This window comes from Hypanus sabinus, chromosome 7 (genome assembly GCF_030144855.1).
Source record: "Hypanus sabinus isolate sHypSab1 chromosome 7, sHypSab1.hap1, whole genome shotgun sequence".
NCBI classification, from domain to species: domain Eukaryota; kingdom Metazoa; phylum Chordata; class Chondrichthyes; order Myliobatiformes; family Dasyatidae; genus Hypanus; species Hypanus sabinus.
The window spans coordinates 29,319,965-29,340,733 of NC_082712.1; the positions used below are offsets into that span (position 1 = coordinate 29,319,965).

At 42.9% G+C, this 20,769-nt stretch overlaps 2 protein-coding genes across 8 annotated transcripts in view; both read left to right on the plus strand.

The window, feature by feature from the left end:
* Nucleotides 1-20,769, plus strand: part of LOC132396621 (protein WWC2-like) — a 248,051-nt gene that overhangs the window by 114,003 nt on the left and 113,279 nt on the right. The window lies entirely within an intron of this gene.
* On the plus strand, nt 903-9,215 carry LOC132396620 (general transcription factor II-I repeat domain-containing protein 2-like). Its single transcript, XM_059974316.1, has 3 exons — nt 903-1,619; nt 4,660-5,189; nt 8,495-9,215. The coding sequence occupies exons 2-3, from the start codon at nt 5,080-5,082 to the stop codon at nt 9,213-9,215; spliced, it is 831 nt and encodes a 276-aa protein (XP_059830299.1). The 5' UTR covers nt 903-1,619; nt 4,660-5,079.

The following is a 20,769-nucleotide window of genomic DNA, read 5'->3' on the forward strand; positions in this document are numbered from 1 at the left end:
TTAAGTGAGAAAGAGATACTGTTTTGATTTGCTTTGGGATCAAGGTGTCTTTTTAAATCGGTAAATTTACTTTTCATATTGTTCAATCAGCTTGGCTGCGCAGTTGTTGAAATTCCAGTATGACCAGATTGATTTGAATGTATTTCTGTAACTGCTGGCCAGTTCAGAAACTTCTTTAGTTGAAAGTGGAGTCATGCTCTTGGTAGGCTGCCAGGGATTTTGCTGACTATGTGGGTGGGCTGAGGAGACCAGTGTCTATGTTTCTGCCCACCTGTGTTTGGATTTGGGTTTCATAGGCAGCTCAAAAATACAGAGGTGTTTACCACAGCTCAGGATGACCAGCACAAGAGGTTGAAGCTTGTGCTTTTAACTAATTTGCTCTCCTACCACTCAGAAGGTCCAGGTGGCAGCAGGTGTATGGGAACATCTCTACCTCGAAGTTCCCCTTCATGTACACACATCCTCCTTCATTGTCCCATCCACTTGAACTGGGAGAGCTCAAGTGTGTTTCTCAGGGTAATAAACAGTAGCATTGTTCTTGTTTCATAGTTACATCGAGCAATAAAAAGCATGATTTTGCCTCGTTTTTGTTGCATAAAAGTAGATTACAATTGACTCCACACAGAAATCAACACACTGCAACTTACTACTTTTCACATCTGCAAGTTTTGCAGGGAATTCACTGTGTGTGTGGATAAGAAATTCTGAATGTTATCAAGTGCCTTTTAAAATAAAATTTAGGGTTAACTTTATACCAGAGCTGCAGATTGATTTTTAATTTTTCATCAAATTTGTGTCAGTTCATTTTACCACAATAGCTGAAGAATATAATTACTTTTATCTCAACAAACATGGACAGTTTGTTTTAGTAATTTCCAATTTAGTGCTCTCATGGGGAAATTAATGCTGAAAGCTCATATTTAAAAGAATCTGCACAGGGAATATTTGAGTTTACTTAACTGTGAAAACGACAGCCAACAAGGAGACTGGATAAATCCAGGTCTCAATAGTGAGGTCTGGATTATGTTTCAGTTTCATTAGCATGTGGATATGTTACTAGGCTTATATCAAAAGACTTGTGCTAATTATCTAGAGATGTTCGAAATCTATGCTGTTAGCCATGGAATTTAAAAGAAACGGCAATCTTAAAAAATGCTTATTTCATTTACAAGCATTAATGAGAGGAGAGAAGGATTATAAAAATAATGATACATTAATGTACTTCAGGGAAGAAAATTTGCCATCATTACCTACGGTTCCATACCCACCAATGTCATTAAATCCTAATTGGGCAAAATTGGAGACATTCCAGGCTGGAAGGTATATATCAAATATGGACAAATGTCCACATTCAGTTAGAATCTTTTCAAACAACAACAAAAAAAACAATGAACCACGTGTGAGCCATTTCTAATTTCAGGAAGGAAGTACTTGCCTTGGAGTCAGTGCATCGAAGTCTCACTTGATCCTTTCTTTGGCCTGTATGAGAGTTTAGAAGAATGAAGAATTATCCACCATGAAGTGTACTAGATTCTGATGAGGAATGGTGGCGTAAATGCTGACCAATTGTTTCCTGCAGCTGGACAGTTGAAAGGAAAAGGGTGGGACACTAGACTGAGGTGAGGAGAAATATTTTAGCCCAGAGGACAGTAAATCCTTGGAATACTGTACCTCAGAAGGCTGCGGATACTTGCCCTTGAAAATTGTCAAGGTTGAGATCACTAGTTTTTGGACAGTAAACAAATCAGGTGTGGTATTTGGCTTGAGATATAGAATCAGCTGCGATCTTACTGAAAGATGGGTGAGTCTCAAATGTCTACTCCTGTGTTAATTTGTTTGATCTGATACAAAGTTTTGCAGAGGGATTTAATAATGTTTGCATCAGGATGCATCCCGGATTCCAAAGGTGAAGGATGCACGGAGCAGCTTATTTGAGAGGTGCGGTTTCCAAACAATGGTCATTGTTTCCTTGCTGGGATCAGTCAGAATGTGTGTATCTAGTACTTTGATGGGGCAAGCATGTACTTCATAATGAGGGGATGATTGATAGACTTTCAAATTTACTTCTATGATGTGCCAATCAAATAGTTTTTTTCAAAAAAAAAGTCAGGAGCAAGAGGTTTAGAGGGGACATGAGAGGGAACTTCTTGACTCAGAGAATGGTGAAGTATACTGCCTGAGAGAGTGATGGAAGCGATATCACCAGCAGCATTTATGAAGAGTCTACATGAGCATTTAAATTGTGCATGGGCCCCGTCCTAGAACATGAGAGTATATGGATTGGTACACAATGGTCAGCATGGACATTGTGGGTTGAATATACATGTATGACTCAGTGACTTCTTTACAATGCTGGATGGAAAAAACCTTCACAGTGGCCTCTCCATATCCAACATATGGTGCAAACGTTTGTTTTAAGCATTTCTCTTGTCACAAGATCCTGTTGGACATTGGTAGTGTAAAATACTGAAAATACTGAAGTTACTGTTCCAGGGAAATTGAGAATCTTACAATTAAATGTCTGCCAAATTATCTGCTCAGGGAGTTTACTGTTGTGTTCATCACTGCTGTCTACATTCCTTCCAAGTGTGAATGCCAAGGATGCACTGGGAGAACTTTACAGTATCATCAGCTCTCTATAAGACAAGCATCCAGGTGGGATGACAAGTCTATCAGGAACCTGAGGACTTGTGGAAACTGTGTGGTGGTTTCTTTCGAACTTATAGTCTTTTAACATCTTTGGAATGTTTTTACTGTGCCCATGATCTGTTTTTTTTTTATCAATTATGGTATTGTCTGCACTGTTGTAACTAAATGTAAACTATATATGTAACTATGTGGTTGTGTGTAGGTTTTGTAGCTTTAGTTTTTGGTTTGCTGGGTGGTATAATTGGTCTTCTGACTTGGTGTGTCTGGGTAGTCTTGTTTTTGTCTGGTGGATTTGGAGCTTCTTTCTGGAGAACGCGCTAAGATGGTAGCACGATATTAATATGCAGCAGCCTCTCCGGACTCTGGATTTGGGGATTGCTAAACATTATATGGATTTTCTGGTGTAGTCTGTTTTGTCGTATGCTTTTGTGATATCATTCTGGAGGAACATTGTCTCATTTTTTAACTGCATTGCAGTTGTGGTTTCTAAATGACAATAAACCGAAATTCAATTCAATTCAAATTCCACCAACATGTCACCATGGCCACTAGGGGAGAAAACAGACTGGACCATGTTTATACAAACGGACATGGTACTTTCAAAGCCACCACCAATCGGCATTTTGGATTCCCTGACACATCTCCATAAAATTAATCCCAGCCTACTGACTGCTGCTGAAAACAGAGAAATCAGTAACGGAGACTGTATGTACTGTGTATGACTGGGTATGCTGTGTGTGACTGTATATGCTGTGTGTGACTGTATGTTCTGTGTGTGACTGTATGTACTCTGTATGACTGTATGTTCTGTGTGTGACTGGATATGCTGTGTGTGACTGTATATTCTGTGTGTGGCTGTATGTACTGTGTGTGATTGGATATGCTGTGTGTGATTGTATGTACTCTGTGTGACTGCATGTTCTGTGTGTGACTGTATGTTCTGTGTGTGACTGGATATGCTGTGTGTGACTGTATGTACTCTGTATGCTGTGTGTGACTATGTTCTCAGTGTGACTGTATGTTCTGTGTGTGACTGAATATGCTATGGGTGACTATACGCTGTGGGTGACTGTATGTTCTGTATGTGACTGTATGTATTCTCTGTGACTGTATGTTCTGTATGTGATTGGATATGCTGTGTGTGACTATGTTCTGTGTGTGACTGGATATGCTGTGTGTGACTGTATGTACTCTGTGTGACTGTATGTTCTGTGTGTGACTGGATATGCTGTGTGTGATTGTATGTACTCTGTGTGACTGTATGTACTGTGTTTTGCAGCTTGGCACTGGGGGAACGCTGTTTCATTTAGCTCTAAACATGTGATTTGTTGATTAACTGTTGAACTTGAACTGTAAGAAACTCCATTAACTATTCACTGCGTGGCTAGAAAAGTCCATCCATGCTTGCTAGTTCTGAGAAAGTTACGGAAATGTCTTCTACATTTAAAACAGGTTTTGTCTCTGTTCCTAGGGTAAACTGCATTTGCTGTAAACAACAAAATGCACCGTATATGTAGCAAGCAGAATGCACAGGGGCACTGCAAACTTCATCTTTTGAGAACTCTCACATTAAATCTGCCGTGCTGTTTTGAAGGGCTGTGGGGTTTGCTGAGTGGAATCTGAAGCTTTGTTACCATGAATCCTGCTTGGTTGCATCAGCAGCAGTGAGTTGCCTTTGAGAAGGTTCAAAGGCAGGTCAAGTATAACATACCAGATGTCAGTAGAATAAAGCATGCTTTAATCCACCTGAGTAGAGTGCATGGCAGTACAATGTACTGATCCACTTTGGTGGTTTCCAGAGATATGTAGCGTTGGATTTTCTCCTATTGATTACTTTCTTGGCAATTTTCCCCCTTCATTATTCGTTCCACCTCTCTCGTCCCCTCCCCCAGCCCTACCTGCTTTCTCTGATCTGATTAATGGTCTACGACTGCAAAGCTTAGCATTAGAGATACCAGGCTGCTTTCAAATTAAAGGCATTAACTGTAGCCATCTAAATCTTCTCACAAGGAAAATTGCCACATGTCATTCTAAACCACAGCCACCAGGACCACCAAGACAGTTTTGCTGCCAAAGTGGAGAAAGAATTGGCAATGCTTCCTGCTTTGCTTTTGTGTGGGAGTGTCTCGTCAACCGAGGACCGGACTGAGGTGAGATGGAATCTCCGTCACGGAATAAGGGGTGGAAATATTATGAGAGGCTGGCTTGGAAGTGAGGAAAGACTTCTTCACCGTTGGAATTCTTTCCTCCAGAGGGTTTTAAAGAGATAAAGATAAGCTTTATTTGTCAAATCTACAATAGTGAAATGTTTCGTTTGCATCAAATCAGATCAGCGAGGAGTATGCTGAGGGCAGCCCACAAGTGTCGCCACATAACCAGTGCCAACGTAGCTGGCCCACAGCTTACTGACCTTAAGTGTACATCCTTGGAATGTGGGAGGAAACCAGAGCATCTGGAGGAAACCTACATGGTCACGGGGCAAATGTACAACCTCCAGTGACGGAAATCAAACCCCAATCAGTGACTGCTGACGCTGTAAGGTGATTTGTGCTACTGTACTGTAGTGTGGGGATTCATTCACTGAGTTTCTTATAAACGTAGATTTCCCCTGGTGCAGGAGAACAGTGCAGAGGTGTAGATCAGCCATAATGAATGGAGAAGCAGGATTGAAGAGGCAGATGGCCTACTCTTGCTCTTATGGTAATAGGAAATTAAATATTGGAAGCTCAAAGATACGGAGAGCATAGCACCATTTTATGTTACCTCGTGGAATTCTCCTGTAGTTATACAGCAGGCTATGATCCTGAGGGGTCTTGACAAAGTGGATATTTATTTTTGTGGAATATCTCAGATCTACAGTCATTGTTTAAAAGTAAGCGGGTTGCCCATTTATGCCAGAGGTAAGATGAGCCTTTTATCTCTCAGAGAAATGTGAGCCTTTGACGCTTTCTTCCTCAAAGAGCGGCGGAAATGGAGACTGAAATTTTTTGAGGTAGAGATCGATGGATATTTGGCTAGGGTGAAAGATGACCATGGGTGGTTTGGAGTTTGGAATTGATGCTACAATCTGATCGACCATGCTGTTAAAAAATGGTGGACGCAGGAGGTTCTGCAGATACTGGAAATCCAGAGCAACAGACACAAAGTACTAGGGGAACTCAGCAGGTCAGACCATATCTATGGAGGAGAGTAAAACATTGATGTTTCAGGCTGAGAAGGGTCTCGGTCTGAAACGTGGACATTAATTTCCCTCCATAAAAAATAGTAGTGCAGATACGGAATCAAAATAGTTGATGAGCTTAAATCAGGACGCCTGTGAGTAAGATCAAAATCTTTCAGCAAGATTTAAACTGAGCCATTTGAGAGCAATAACCCCTGTTTGCAGTGACCTTGCTATACATTACTGCACATAGGCACATATATACAGCTCAGGTATTGTATATGTCAACGAGGAGCAGAGAGCGAGTTTGTGCATCTGGCGGGAGTGAAGGAGGTTGGAAATGGCGAGGGTGGGTGCCATGGGAGGGGTGTGAGACAGGTGGCAGAGAAGGAGTGCCAGGACGGGGGATCGCATGGGTGCAGACACACTCAGCCCTGAGATACCAGGCAAAGTAATGATTGGTTTATTGATCATTACAGTATGTCTCTTTGGTGCTTCCCGCTTCCTTCCCCTTTTTTTGCTGATCATGATTCCCTTCTCCCGGTCCCCTTCCCACTCTCAGTCTACAAAAGAGACCCATATCAGAATCAGGGTTATCATCACAAACGTATGTCATGAAATTTGCTTTTTTGCAGCAGCAGCAGTACAGTGGCAATACATAAAATTACTATGGTACTGTGCAGAAGTCTTAGGATCCCAGGCTATAAATTTGTGCCTAAGACTTTTCCACAGTACTGTATACTGTATTTTAAAGCCTTTCTATTGTAGTGTTATTTTATTATAATTAGAGTCCAAATAGGTCAGACCTGGAAAGGTGATTGGTCCCAATCATGTGAACTTAACATTTGCAAAACAGGCCTCACCACAAACAACACAGTACTTGTATACTAAACTCCATAAAAGGTTATTGAAAGGAAGGATTATATGTGCCTGGACTTGCAAATGAGCCAAGATGCCTCTGGCAAGGAGGGCTGGTTATTCTTCATAACCCACTGTACACATTTCACTTACACACTTATCGTTGCAATTTGATTGAACTCTAAGGGGCATCCAAATTCCAAACATGACTAAAACTGTCTCGGGTTCCAGAAGTATCAAAATGCACTGGGATGGAGCCAGCACTTCAATTGACTTGAAAACAACAGCTCAATTCAAGGAGCTTTATCTGATCTGATGTTGAAAAATCCGGCACACTAGTTTCACCTGTGTCCATGGCACCAACTGATGCACGGGCGTCACAGAACTGACAAGTTTCCCAATCCACTTCATTGTTGCTTCTGTCTGATTGCAGGGACTTGTCCTATCATGTTACGTTGTAATCAGTTTCTGGAATAATCACCAGATTATTGATAAATATTGGTAACTATTGTAAACTAAATCCTAGAGGGACATGGAGCCTTTGTGCTGTTTCAAAGCCAGATTTTACCTTCAAGTAACACCAGGTTTTAACCGTATACTTGTGTGTCGCCAAGCATAACAATGTTCTTCAGGACCAAAGTGCACAATATTACCTCAAATAAATTAATAAAGAATCAAATATATTCTGGAAGATTGACATTTTGCATAAGGCACATTTACGACACAAGTCAAAAAGCAAACAGTATAATGCTACTGGTGCCCCATCAGTGGAGAGACTCGAACTTGAGTAGTCCCACAGCTTCAGAGAAGAAGATGCTTGCCCTGTCCTTGTCCTAATGCTCTGTTACCTACAGGGGGGGGGGGGTCAAAGAAATTGAGGGACAGAGGGAGGGATCCTTGACAATGCTTAAGGTCCTGCATACGCAGTGCTCCTGATAAGTATCTCAGATGGGTGGAACAGAGACTCCAATGACCCTGTCAGCAGTCCTTGCAATCCTTTGTAGGGTCTTGAGGTCAAATGCCTTGCAATTCCCATACCGGGGTGGTGATGCAGCTGGTCAGGACACGCTCACTGGTGCTCCTGTAAAAATTAGTCTTAGTTCACCTTGCCTTTGGATAATAGTAAATGACTGGAGCTCCCGATTAAAAGATTAGTTTTATTTGTCACACGGATCGCAAGACCCTGCAGTGGATAGTAAGGTCAGCTGAGAAGATCATTGGGGATCTCTCTTCCCACCATTACGGGCACTTACACTACACCTGCATCTGCAAAGCAAACAGCATTATGAAGGACCCCACGCATCCCTCATACAAACTCTTCTCTCTCCCATCGTCTGGGAAAAGGCACTGAAGCATTCAGGCTGTCACGACCAGACTATGTAACAGTTTCTTCCCCCAAGCTATCAGATTCCTCAATACCCAGAGCCTAGACCGGGGGTCGGCAACCTGCGGCTCCCGAGCCATTTGTGGCTCTTTCACCTCTGTGCTGCGGCTCCCTGTGGCTTTGGGAAATAATTGGTCAGTATTTAATTAAAATGTATTTTATGTTAGTTTGTTAGCTTTTGAAATGTAATTATGGTGATCTTGTACAACCTAAGTGTAGCGACACATTTCCTGCCACATCCGAAACGGCTCACAATTAGCCAGCATTCCGGCTAAGGGAGATAGCCTACGGGGGTTTGTGAGTACGTGTCTTTTGCAGCATCTGCGTCCATGGGGGCTGGGTTGAGGGAGGCTTAAAAGCAAGGCTGTTTAGTTCGAATAAAGCTATCTTTGACTGCAGTTTACTGACACCGCTACAACATGTTTTTATCGCTGGCTGTCCAGACGGAAGGTGCTGAAACGCTTTGTCGCGTGTCTGGAAGAAGTGAAAACTTTCCTGGGCAGCAAAGGGCTCACCTTTCCTGAGCTGGAACAGCCAGAGTGGCTGGAAAAGCTACACTTCATGGTAGACATGACAGTGCACCTGAACACGCTGAACACAGCTCTTCAGGGGAAAGGACGTACAGCCCTGCACATGTTGGAGGATGTTTTGGCATTCGAGCGCAAGTTGACAGTGCTTGCCAGAGATTTACAGAAAGGCACTTTGTCTCACTTCCCCAATTTGAGAGAGTTCAAACAAGGTCACGACATGATAATTTCGGAGTATTTACATTCTGCAATCATCGCAATGCAAACATCGTTTGGGAAACGCTTCTGTGAGTTCAGAGAGGAAAAAAACACATTATCCTTCCCGGTCACTCCCTTAAGCATCGATCCTTCCCTACTGAATACGACTGCATTGGCAGGTGTGAGTCAACCTGATCTTGAGATGGAACTGGCCGACATAGCCGACAAAGACATATGGGTGTCCAAGTTTAGACGCTTGACAGCAGACCTTGAAGATGTTGCCCGTCAGAAGGCCGTTCTTGCTCAGAAACACAAATGGAGTGATATTGAAAACCTCACAGATGACAGCTTGCGATCCTGTGTAAAGATGAAGGTGACATCATACAGCCCTGATGTGCAGACGCTGTGCGCTGAGGTCCAGGAGCAGAAATCCCATTAACCAAGTATGATAAATATTTTAATTGCCTATTATTTTACTTATATTCATATTTTTTCATTGTTCAGTGAAATAGTCCTTTCATTTTTCAGGATGACAGCTGGCTGACGTTATTTTTGGTTTGCTGCTGGCGGAAAATTTAAGTTCGGCGTTTTTCATAAATACAAGAAGGACTCAAATAGACATTGAATATTTTACTTAAAAGTAACTTTCAACCCAACGTCTTTTTTTCAGAGTTCAAAATGTTTTTGTTGCATGCAGAAATGTAATTTCGTTTTCTCTGCAGGAGTTCATCAATTTCATAAATGCAACACATTATAGTTTGTTTATACATAGCATAAAGGCAAAAAAAACGTTGTATGCAGTGTTATTTCATTTTAAATGTCAAACGGGTTTTGCGGCTCCCAGTGTTTTCTTTTCTGTGGGAAACGGGTCCAAGTGGCTCTTTCAGTGGTAAAGGTTGCTGACCCCTGGCCTAGACTGATGCCTTATTGCCCTATTGTCTTATTATTTATTGTAATGCTTGCATTGTTTTGTGCACTTTATGCAGTCCTGCGTAGGTCTGTAGTCTAGTGTAGCTTTTTTCTGTGTTGTCTTTACATAGTTCAGTCTAGTTTTTGTACTGTGTCATGTAACACCATGGTCCTGAAAAAACGTTGTCTCAGTTTTACTATGTACTGTACCCGCAGTTATGGTCGAAATGACAATAAAAGTGACTTGACTTGACCTGACTTGATGTATATTGAAACATTGAAATATATAATGAACTGTGTCGTTTGCATCAAATTAGATCAATGAGGAGCAGTGTGCAAGTGTGGCCACACTTATGGCGTTAACATAGCTTGCCCATATCTCACTAACCCTAACCATTCATCTTTGGAATGTGGGAGGAAACCGAAGCACCTGGAGGAAACCCACATGGTCACATGGTCACGGGGAGAACTCTTTAAAAATTTCCAAAGGTTCATTTTATTATCAAATTACGTATGCAGAATACAACTCTGAGTTTCTTCTCCCGATAGCCAAAAAGTATGGAAACCATAGAAGTAGTTGAAAGAAAGACAACAATTCCCTCCCCTTGAACAAAAAGAAGAAGAAACTAGAATTTGCTAACCCCAAGCCCCCCCAAACCCTCTGTCGCACAAAACTAACAGATCACAAGGAGAAACAGAAAGAACATCAAACACCAAACCCACCAATTGGCAACAAGACAGAATGGGCAAGAACACAATACAAAAACATAGAACTCTAAGAGGCCAATCCATAAATCCCAGAACTTTGAAAACATCTGCTAGAGCATTGACTCAAACCAGAGGCCCCCTCCAAGGGTAGTGACTCAAACCAGCGGACCCTCCGAGGGCAGTGACCCAAATCAGAGGCCACCCTGAAGACAGTAACTCAAGCCAGCGGACCCTCCGAGGGCAGCGACCCGAGCCACCCAGCCTCTCTGAAAACTGCTCGCTCTCCTCCGCATTTGCTTCAATGCTTCAATCTTCCTCAGTGCTTTAATCAGCGAAAAGTGCAGTCGATCATGGCCCCTTGTCTCATCTCTGAGCTTGCATGGTAGCTTCTGCTCATGTGTCCCTCCTGCAGGTTTCTTGGGGACAGCAGTGCACTAGCTTACTCAGTTGAACTACAGACTGTAAGTCACAAACTCCCAACAGTTCCTGAAACAAAATTAAGATATAAAGAATAAGCAGAAGACGTAGAAAACCTGGAATTATTGACTATTTGGAAGATGTCACCTTATCTATACCCTATCTATACTCATAATTTTGCATACCTTTAGCAAATCTCCCTTCATTCTCCTACATTCTAGGGAATGAAGTTCTAACCTATTCAACCTCTCCCTATAACCCAGGTCCTCAATTACTGGCTACGTCCTTGTAAATTTTTTCTGTACTAATTCAATCTTATTGATACCTTTCCTGTAGGTAGGTGACCAAAGATCCACACAGTACTCCAAATTAGACTTACCAATGTCTTATGCATCTTCGACATAACATCCCAACTCCAGTACTTAATACTTTGATCACCGATCCTTCCCAAATGGATTCATGATCAGGTCCTCTTCTCTCCCCAGAATCATGGTGCCTCAGACACTGATTGTAAGCACTCCAGTTGCTCTCTTATTTAGGGTCTGCGGACCCTGACCCCTTCCCAGCTGACATCAGTGACGTCTCTTCGCAAAAACTAAAAACTGCATGCAGTATGCCAGAATGTTTTAAGGTCCAGTGTATGATTCTGAGAGGCCGTGAGATTTTTATCAAGGCTGAACCACGATTTTCCGCGCCACACAGCCTTTTACGGAAAGGTCACCGTTTGTGTGCCCCAGATTAGTGGCAGTGTTAAGGCCTGTGTCACCAAGCAAGATTTATAGGTTGTCTGGCTGCCAACAGAAATAATTTCTCCCATTCCTGAAAGGAAGGAGTGATGGTGCTGTTTCCTAGGCTGCGGCAGGACATAAATGTTTTTTCTCTCGTGAACTTTTATCAGAAGAAACCTTATTCACGCTGCAGAATGGCTGTTCTACATCAGACTTGGCTTATTTTGACTGGATCGTATCAAGGCATTACAGCCACAACTCACACAATAAATTCTAGCTATTATTCAGGCAGCACCTTTATAGCCGAAGGCTAAGAAAGATCATTTAAGCGTTTATTTAATTAATCTCCCTCCCACTCCACCCAAGTTTTCTGTTCTCACCGGGGCCCTATTCTACAAGACCATGGTGCTCAATCAAGCAAATAGGCTGTGGATGGGGAGGGTAAGGAGTGCTGCTTTTTGTTTCGTAGGCATGTCATGGTTGTGTATATCGTTGCCATAGCCAAAGCATTAGTTGCCCGTGGCATCATAACCAGCTGGAATCAAGGGGGAAGTATGAGCATCGGTGAGAGAGAATAAGAGCATGGGTGTGGGTTCAGGGGTAAACACTAAGTGGTCACTTTATCAGCAACCTCCTCTATCTAAGAAAGTGGCCATTGAGTGGGCTTGTGGCTTTCTGCTGCTGTAGCCCAAGGTTTGACATGTGCATTCAGAGATGTGTTCGACATCTGCACACCACTGTTGTAACGGTTTGTTGTTTGAGTCAGCGTGAATCAGTCTGGCCATTCTCCTCTGACCTCTCTCACCAACAAAGAACACAGAACAGCTCACCGGATGCTTTTTGTTTTCTGGCATTCTCAGTGAACTCTTTAGACTGGTGTTCATGAAAACTTCAGGAGATACTCAAACCACCCTGTCTGGCACCAACAATCATTCCATGGTCAAAGTCACTCAGATGACATATCTTCCCCATTCTGATGATTAGTCTGAACAACAGCTGAACCTCATGTCTATGTCTGCATGCTTTTAAGCTTTGAGGTGCTGCCTTGTGATTGTCCGATTTGCTTTAATTCACAGGAATACAGGTGTAGCTAATAAAATGGCTACTGAGTGTATATTACAAAGAAATAAGTAGGAACATGGGAAGGTGGTGGGATAGGATAACAGGATTGTTTCTGTAGGAATCAGAATGGACAGAATGGGCCAAATGGGCTCCATTGTCATTGTAAGTACTACTGTAATTGTGTCCACACCCACTACCACCTCCTGATTGGTTGGAATAGGGAACTGTGGGTGATTTTTTGTTTCCCCTTCCCACTGTAGGGCACTAAGATCATCATAAGAAAGCAAAAGGAGGGCTTGGTATTTAAACTATTCTATCACATCCAGAGAACATCCCAAAACATTTTGCGAGCAAGAAATTCTGAGCTACAGGCTTGACAATACTTGACAGTCATTCTGCACGGAGCAACACCCCGCTAAACGCTAGAATCAGCCATTTGCATTTTTTGCATTTGAATCAAGAATAAAAATTGACTTCCGTCTTCAAATCTTCCACAGGATCCTTTTCTTCCATCTGAATCCATTGAGGCTCAGTTTACCGCCTGGTATTTAAAGTGGCACTTGTGGATACTCCGTCACTCGAGAAGCATCCAAGTGTCAGCAAGGCCACAACTCAAATCCTGGCAGGGGGTTAGAGGCAGTTTCAGTTTAGGAGTTGTATGTGGGGAGCTAAGCTGATTTCAGCATGCCAGCTGCTTCCTTAGTTTTCATTAATTAACTTCACACAGATTGCATAATGAGCCAGGAACCTTGCTGGCCTTTGCAACCTGCTGTCAGAGCAGTGGTGAGCATCAGAGGCGCTGAGATAAAAGGTTCATCCAAAAGGTTATCAGGATGAAACTTTCCTTCAGTACTTGACATTTTTCCTGTCTTCTTCCCAAGAGCCGTTCTGTTTTTCTTAATATGCATTAAGAACTTTTACTTTAATGCAAGAAGTTCTGATTTTTTTCGCTAATGAGAAATCCAGCCTGCGCAATTATTGTTTATCTTCTCAGCAGAACAGTGTCATATTGTTCTAAGCCCAGACAGTTGTCGATGAAAACCCCTAACCCTTTTTGAATTAATAAGCCTGTAATCTGCTTCCCATGGTTAACATGAAAGCATATGTTTCTATAAAGCTTCTGGACATTGTGGGGAATAGGTTATTGCCAGATTTGTTCAGTATCGTGACAGTACTGAACTGCAGAGGACACCTGCATCTGAGATCATTCTTATACCTGGGGATGGTCCCAGGAACTCGGGATGGAGGCTGGAGACAGTTCTGCTGAGGAATCCGAGGAATTAGATGGTTGCTGTGTTGGGAACATAGTATGAGTGAGTGGTCAAGGTGCCAGGTCATTGGGATATGGAGAGATAGGGAACGAGTTCATTGTCTGGGCTTGATGGCATCCTGGCTGGGTTCAGAGATAAATAATGGGGTCCTAGCTCAGATCAGCATTATTAAAACTCATTTGTCCTGGCAAATAAGAAATGGCCGGTATTCTTTCGAAAGAAATTGCCAATCAGACAGGTCACTCTCAATAAAGTGGCGACTCTGCTCCAAGCTGACCATAGCACCCTGCCTGTTTGTCCCAGCTGCCCATGACCAGACCACAACCTCCAAGCCTATCGCTTCACGTACCCATCCAAATGCCCATAAATAGAACATAGAACATAAAACATAGAAATCTACAGCACATTACAGGCCCTTCGGCCCACAATGCTGCAGTGGTGCAGACATATCTGCCTCAGCTACTTCCTCCGCAACTCATCTCAGGTACTCACTACTCTTGGTGTAAAGAAATTACCTCCTGGCTCTCTTTTATATCTTTCCCCTCTTATCGCTAAACATCAAGTTGCTGATGTTCTAATATGTAGTGTGGCAACTTGCTGAGATTTTTAAGATTGGGAATGTCCCAGATACTGTCTCCATTTGGGTGTGGCAATTGATCCAAACAAGAGAGCCCTGGGGTTACCCTAACCAGCAGTGTTCACTCTGTGAGTGCAGGAGCAAGCTTCATGCAGCAATATAATCAGTATTAGAATTTGGATCTGAAAATCACATGTCCTTGGAATTGTACCTCATCTCTGGGAGAGAGAGGTAAAAGCTATTAAAAAGTGAAGTTTGTCATGTTCTGAGTGCTTTGTTGCAACAATTGGCTGTGGAAGTGCTAATGGAATAGTACAAGTTAAAGTTCTTTTCTCAATACTTGAAAGTAAATCAGTAAAAATTAAAGTTCAAAGTAAATTTATTATCGAAGTCCCACAATCCCACAATCCTGATTGAGGAGTTGCAGAACCTGGGCCTCTGTACGTCCCTCTGCAATTGGATCCTCGACTTCCTAACTGGAAGACCACAGTCTGTGCGGATTGGTAATAACATCTCCTCCTTGCTGACGATCCACACTGGTGCACTTCAGGGGTGTGTGCTTAGCACACTGCTCTACTCTCTGTATACACGTGACTGTGTGACTAGGTTTAGTTCAAATACCATCTATAAATTTGCTGACGATACAACCATTGTTGGTAGAATCTTAGCTGGTGATGAGAGGGCGTTCAGGAGTGAGATATGCCAACTAGTGGAATGGTGCTGCAGCAACAACCTGGCACTCAACGTCAGTAAAACGAAAGAGCTGATTGTGGACTTAAGGAAGGGTAAGATGAAGGACCACATACCAATCCTCAGAGGGATCTGAAGTGGAGAGTGTGAGCAGCTTCAAGTTCCTCGGTGTCAAGATCTCCGAGGATCTAACCTGGTCTCAACATATTGATGTAGTCATAAAGAAAGCAAGACAGGGGCTTTACTTAATTTGGAGTTTGAAAAGATTTGGCATGTCAATAAATACGCTCAAAAACTTCTATAGTTGTACTGTGGAGAGCATTCTGACAGGCTGCATCACTCTCCTGTATGGAGGGGCTACTACACAGGACAGAAAGAAGCTGCAGAAGGTTGTAAATCTAGTCAGCTCCATCTTGGGCACTAGCCTACAAAATACCCAGGACATCTTTAGGGAGCAGTGTCTCAGAAAAGCAGCATCCAGCACCCAGCACCCAGGGCATGCCCTTTCCTCACTGTTACTATCAGGTAGGAGGTACAGAAGCCTGAAGGCACACACTCAGTGATTCAGGAACAGCTTCTTCCCCTCTGCCATCTGATACCTAAATATACATTGAGTCCTTGAACACTACCTCACTTTTTTAAATATGCAGTATTTCTGTTTTTGCACATTTTAAAAAATCTATTCAATATAGATAATTGATTTACATGTTTATTATTATGTTTTATTTTATTTGTTATAATTTTTGTCTCTCTCTGCTAGATTATGTATTGCATTGAACTGCTGATGCTGAGTTAACAAATTTCACGTCACATACCGGTGATAATAAACCTGATTCTGATTCTGATTCTGAAAGTACGTTCATGTCACCATATACTACCCTGAAATTCAGCTTCTTGTCGGCATTCACACTAAAACACAGAAATGTAATAGAATAAATGAAAATCTGCACACAAACACAGACTGACAAACCACCAAAGTACAAATGAAGACTAATTGTGTAAATGCAAAAAAAAAGTAATTATAAATAAGTAAATAAATAATACTGGAAACATGAGCTGTGGAGTCCTTGAAAGTGAGTCCATAGGTTGTGGAATCAATACACACAAAATGCTGGTGGAACGCAGCAGGCCAGGCAGCATCTATAGGAATAAGTACAGTCGACGTTTCAGGCCGAGACCCTTCGTCAGGACTATCTGAAAGAAGAGATAGTAAGAGATTTGAAAGTGGGAAGAGAAGGGGGAATCTGAAATGATAGTAGAAGACAGGAGGGGGAGGGATGAAGCTAAGAGCTGGAAAGTTGATTGGCAAAAGGGATACAGAGCTGGAGAATGGAAAGGATCATGGGACGGGAGGCCGAGGGAGAAAGAAAGGGGGAGGGGAGCACCAGAGGGAGATGGAGAACAGGCAGGGAGTGATTGTGAGAGGGACAAAGAGAGAAAAAAGGGAAAAATAATAAATAAATAAATGAATAAGGGATGGGGTAAGAAGGGGAGGGGGGCATTAACAGAAGTAAGAGAAATCAATGTTCATGCCATCAGGTTGGATGCTACCAAGATGGAATATAATGTGGTGTTCCTCCAACCTGAGTGTGGTTTCATCTCGACAGCAGAGGAGGCCATGGATTGACATATCAGAATGGGTCTAGGACATGGAATTAAAATGTATGGCCACTGGGAGGTCCTGCTTTCTCTGGCGGACAGAGTGTAGGTGTTCAGCGAAACAATCTCCCAGTCTGTGTCGGGTCTCACCAATATATAGAAGGCCGCACCAGGAGCACTGGATGCAGTATATCATACCAGTTGACTCACAGGTGAAGTGTCGCCTCACCTGGAAGGACTGTCTGGGGCCCTGAATGGTGGTGAGGGAGGAAGTGTAAGGGCAGGTGTAGCACTTGTTGCGCTTACAAGGGTAAGTGCTGGGAGGGAGATTGGTGGGAAGGGATGGGGAGGATGAATGGACAACGGTGTTGCGTAGGGAGCGATCCCTGTGGAAAGCAGAAAAGGGGGGAGGGGAAGATGTGCTTGGTGGGATCCTGTTGAAGGTGGCGGAAGTTACAGAGAATTATATGTTGGACCTGGAGGCTGGTGGTGTGGTAGGTGAGGACAAGGGGAACCCTATCCCTAGTGGGGTGATGGGAGGATGGGGTGAGAGCAGATGTGTGTGAAATAGGAGAGATGTGTTTGAGAGCAGAGTTGATGGTGGAGGAAGGGAAGCCTCTGTCTTTAAGAAAGGAAGACATCTCCTTTGTCCTGGAATGAAAAGCCTCATCCTGAAAGCAGATGCGGCGGCGATGGAGGAATTGCGAGAAGGGGATAGTATTTTTGCAAGAGACAGGGTGGGAAGAGAAATAATCCAGGTAGCTGTGAGAGTCTGTAGGTTTATAATAGACCCATCAGTAGGTAAGCTGTTTCCAGAGATAGAGACAGAAAGATCGAGAAAGGGGAGGGAGGTGTCGGAAATGGACCAGGTTAATTTGAGGGCAGGTTGAGGGTTAAGGTTCAGCTTGCAAATTAGCTCACAAATTAACCTGTGGCAAAAGAGTGAAGGTAGAACCATTTTTGTCACAGATGCAGGGAGATGAGAATCATGATTCCTGATCCTTCCCTCCACTCTGCTCAGCTCTTACCCCGCTGTAATTCCACTTGCAACTGATTTCAGCATTAACTGCATTAACTGCAACCTGTCTCTCATGTACTATTGAAAAATTTTACTGCAAGTGATCTAATGTGTGTTGCCTGTTCCTACAAAATCATTTGCTCGTTGCCTCCAAGTTATTCATTCATTGTTCATTTTCAGGACAATCACAGGAACTGGGGCATAAGCAACTCCCTGTCAAATTTTAAAGTCAAATGTGCTGTCTCTTCCTCTTGGCAGAAATCAGGACCCTGAGGCACGATATTGGTATCAGGGGAGTTTGGCTAACCACTATATAGTGGAATTATTACTGGAAATTCAAAGATGCCTTTAAGTACAAGGTCTGAATGGACCTGAAGAGTGTTTGCTATGAACTGTGTAGCGCACATTGTAGCTGCCTTAACTGCAATAGCATCAGAGCTGTACAGAAACGTCCTTTGGTTTGACATTTCCACATGACTATTGTAGTCATGCATTTATTGATGATATTTGCTTTACAAAGGCATAAAATTACTATAAATTACAAAATAAATAATGAGTAATGAGATTATGTTCATGGACGCTTAGAAATTAGATGACAGAGAAGAAAAAGCTATTCCTAAATTTTGGTGATTTAAAAGCTTGTTTCTCTTTCTTTTACTTTTATTTATAGATACAGTGTGGAGCAGCTCCTTCTGGCCCTTTGAGCCACACTGCAAATCAACCTACCCATTTATCCCTGGCTTATTCACAGGACAACTTACAATGACCATTTAACCTACTAACCAGTATGTCTTTGGATTGTGGGAGGAAAGCCTCCCCCCCCCACCCCCACCCCCACCCCGCACACGAGAAGGATCGTACAAATTTGCTTACAGAGGAGGCCGGAACTGAAATCCGAACTCTTAACGCCCCGAGCGTTGTGCTAATGGCTATGGTGCCGTGGCGCCAGTGCTTATTATATGTAATGAGATCACCGACAAGCGGCTCAGGAGCAGAGTGGTTCACACATTGATTCACAGTGCCTGTAAGGAATTTGAGACCATGTGAGTTTCCTCCCACTGCTCCGCTTTCCTCCCACATTCCAAAGACATACGGTTAGACTTAATGAGCTTTGGCATGTCATGTTGGTGCCAGAAGTGTGACAGGACTTGTGAGCTGCCCAGTACAATCTTCGCTGATTTGATGCACAATGCCGCTATTCACCGTACGTTTCAATGTTACATGTGATAAATAGCATTAATCTAATCTTACCTCCACCACCTCCTTGGACAGCATGTTCCAGATTCCAACCATTCTCTGTGTGAAAATATTCTCCCTCTGATCCAATAAATCTCCTCCCTCTCACCTTATGCCCTTTTGTTTTGAACTCCCCCACCCCCTAATGCCCTTGTATCAGGTCACCCCTCTGTCCCTAGCTTCCTTGGCTCCAGGGAAAACTAAATATAGCAATCTCACAAGCTACCGAAACGCAAGAAATTCTGCAGGTGCTGGAAGTCCAGAATAACATGCACAAAATGCTGGAGGAACTCAGCAGGTCAGGCAACGTCTATGGAAGTGAATAAAGGGTCAATATTTCTGGCAAAGACTCAGGGTTGGAAAGGAAGGGGGAAGGATCCATCTTAAGAAGGTGGAGGGGTGGGGGGAAACGCAAGCTGGAAGGTGATAGTGAAGCCAGGTAAGGGGAAAGGTAGGTGGGTGGAAAAGGGGCAGACTAAGTGAGAAGCTAGGAGGTGATAGGTGGAAAAGGTAAAGAGCTGAAGAAGAAGGAGTCTAATTGGAGAAACCATGGGGTACAGGGAAGTAGAAGAGCATCAGAGGGTGGCGATAGGCAGGTGTGGAGAAAAGAGGTAAGAGTGGAGGGAAAAGAGAGAAGGGGAGGGGAGAAATTACTGAAAGTTAGGCAAATTAATGTTCATGCCATTTAGAGAAATCAAAAAATCAATGTTCATTCATGCTATTTATAGAAATCGAAAAGCACTTGTGTGTGTCACAGAGTTACATTACAGTACCATCATCATCAGAAAGGTGAAGGAGGAATATTTCCATTTAAACTTGGATTTGTATAGTACCTTTATTGTAGTACTACATCCCAGAGAGGAGGTTGATTGTACAGATATAATATCAGTCCATGCAATAGTAATCGTGTGGCCCTGTCGGTGCAGTAATGACAAGCTAACATCAGCTGACCATCTTCTTTGAATCAGAATCAGATTTAATATCAGTGACATTATGACATGCAATTTGTTGCTTTTCAGCAGCAGTACAATGCAATGCATAAAAATACTGTAAAATACAATATGAAATATGTACCTGTATGTAAAAAAGTAAATCAGTGCAAAAATACCAAGGTAATGTTCATGGGTTGATTCATTGTCTGATCATAAATCTGATGGTGGAGCAGAAGAAGCTGTTATTAAAATGTTGAGTGTGTGTCATCAGGCTCCTGTACCTCCTCTTTGATGTTAGCAATGAGAAGAGAGCACATCCTGGGTGATGGGAGTCCTTAAAGATGGATGCTGCCTTTTTGAAGTATTGCCTTTTGAAGGTGTTCTGGATGCTGGGGTGGTTAGTGTCTTTGATGGAGCTGGCTGAGTTTTCAGCTCTCTGCAGGTTTTTCCGATCCTGTGCGGTGGCCCCTCTGCACCAGACGGGGAAGCAGCCGTCTTCATTACTTGGTTCTTCATTACTCATTACTCTGTCAGTCTTACAGTCCGGTGGGAGTATGTGCAAAGTGCAGAATGAAGACATGGTTTAAGAGGGCAGCTCTTCAAAGATAAATTAGGCACGGCCATAAAATGGGTGCTTTGCAAGAAATATCCACATCCAGTGTGAAAGAAGGAAAATTCCTGTCTCTGATTTGTGAAGTGACACGCATATTAGGCACAGGATGGTGAAACCCAAGCTGCTTCAACACACTGATCCCTGTTCACCTCATTGGCAGCTGGTTAGATACATCATCTCTGGTTGTTTTCCTTTCTACCACTGTTTGTGTATGTTTGGATTTAATGGAACAG

Coding starts and splice junctions, on each gene's coding strand:
- LOC132396620 (XM_059974316.1), top strand. CDS start 5,080: ATGTGGGAGGAAACCAGAGCATCTGGAGGAAACCTACATGGTCACGGG. Junction 5,190..8,494: donor GTGACTGCTGACGCTGTAAG/GTGATTTGTGCT, acceptor CTGGCTGTCCAG/ACGGAAGGTGCTGAAACGCT.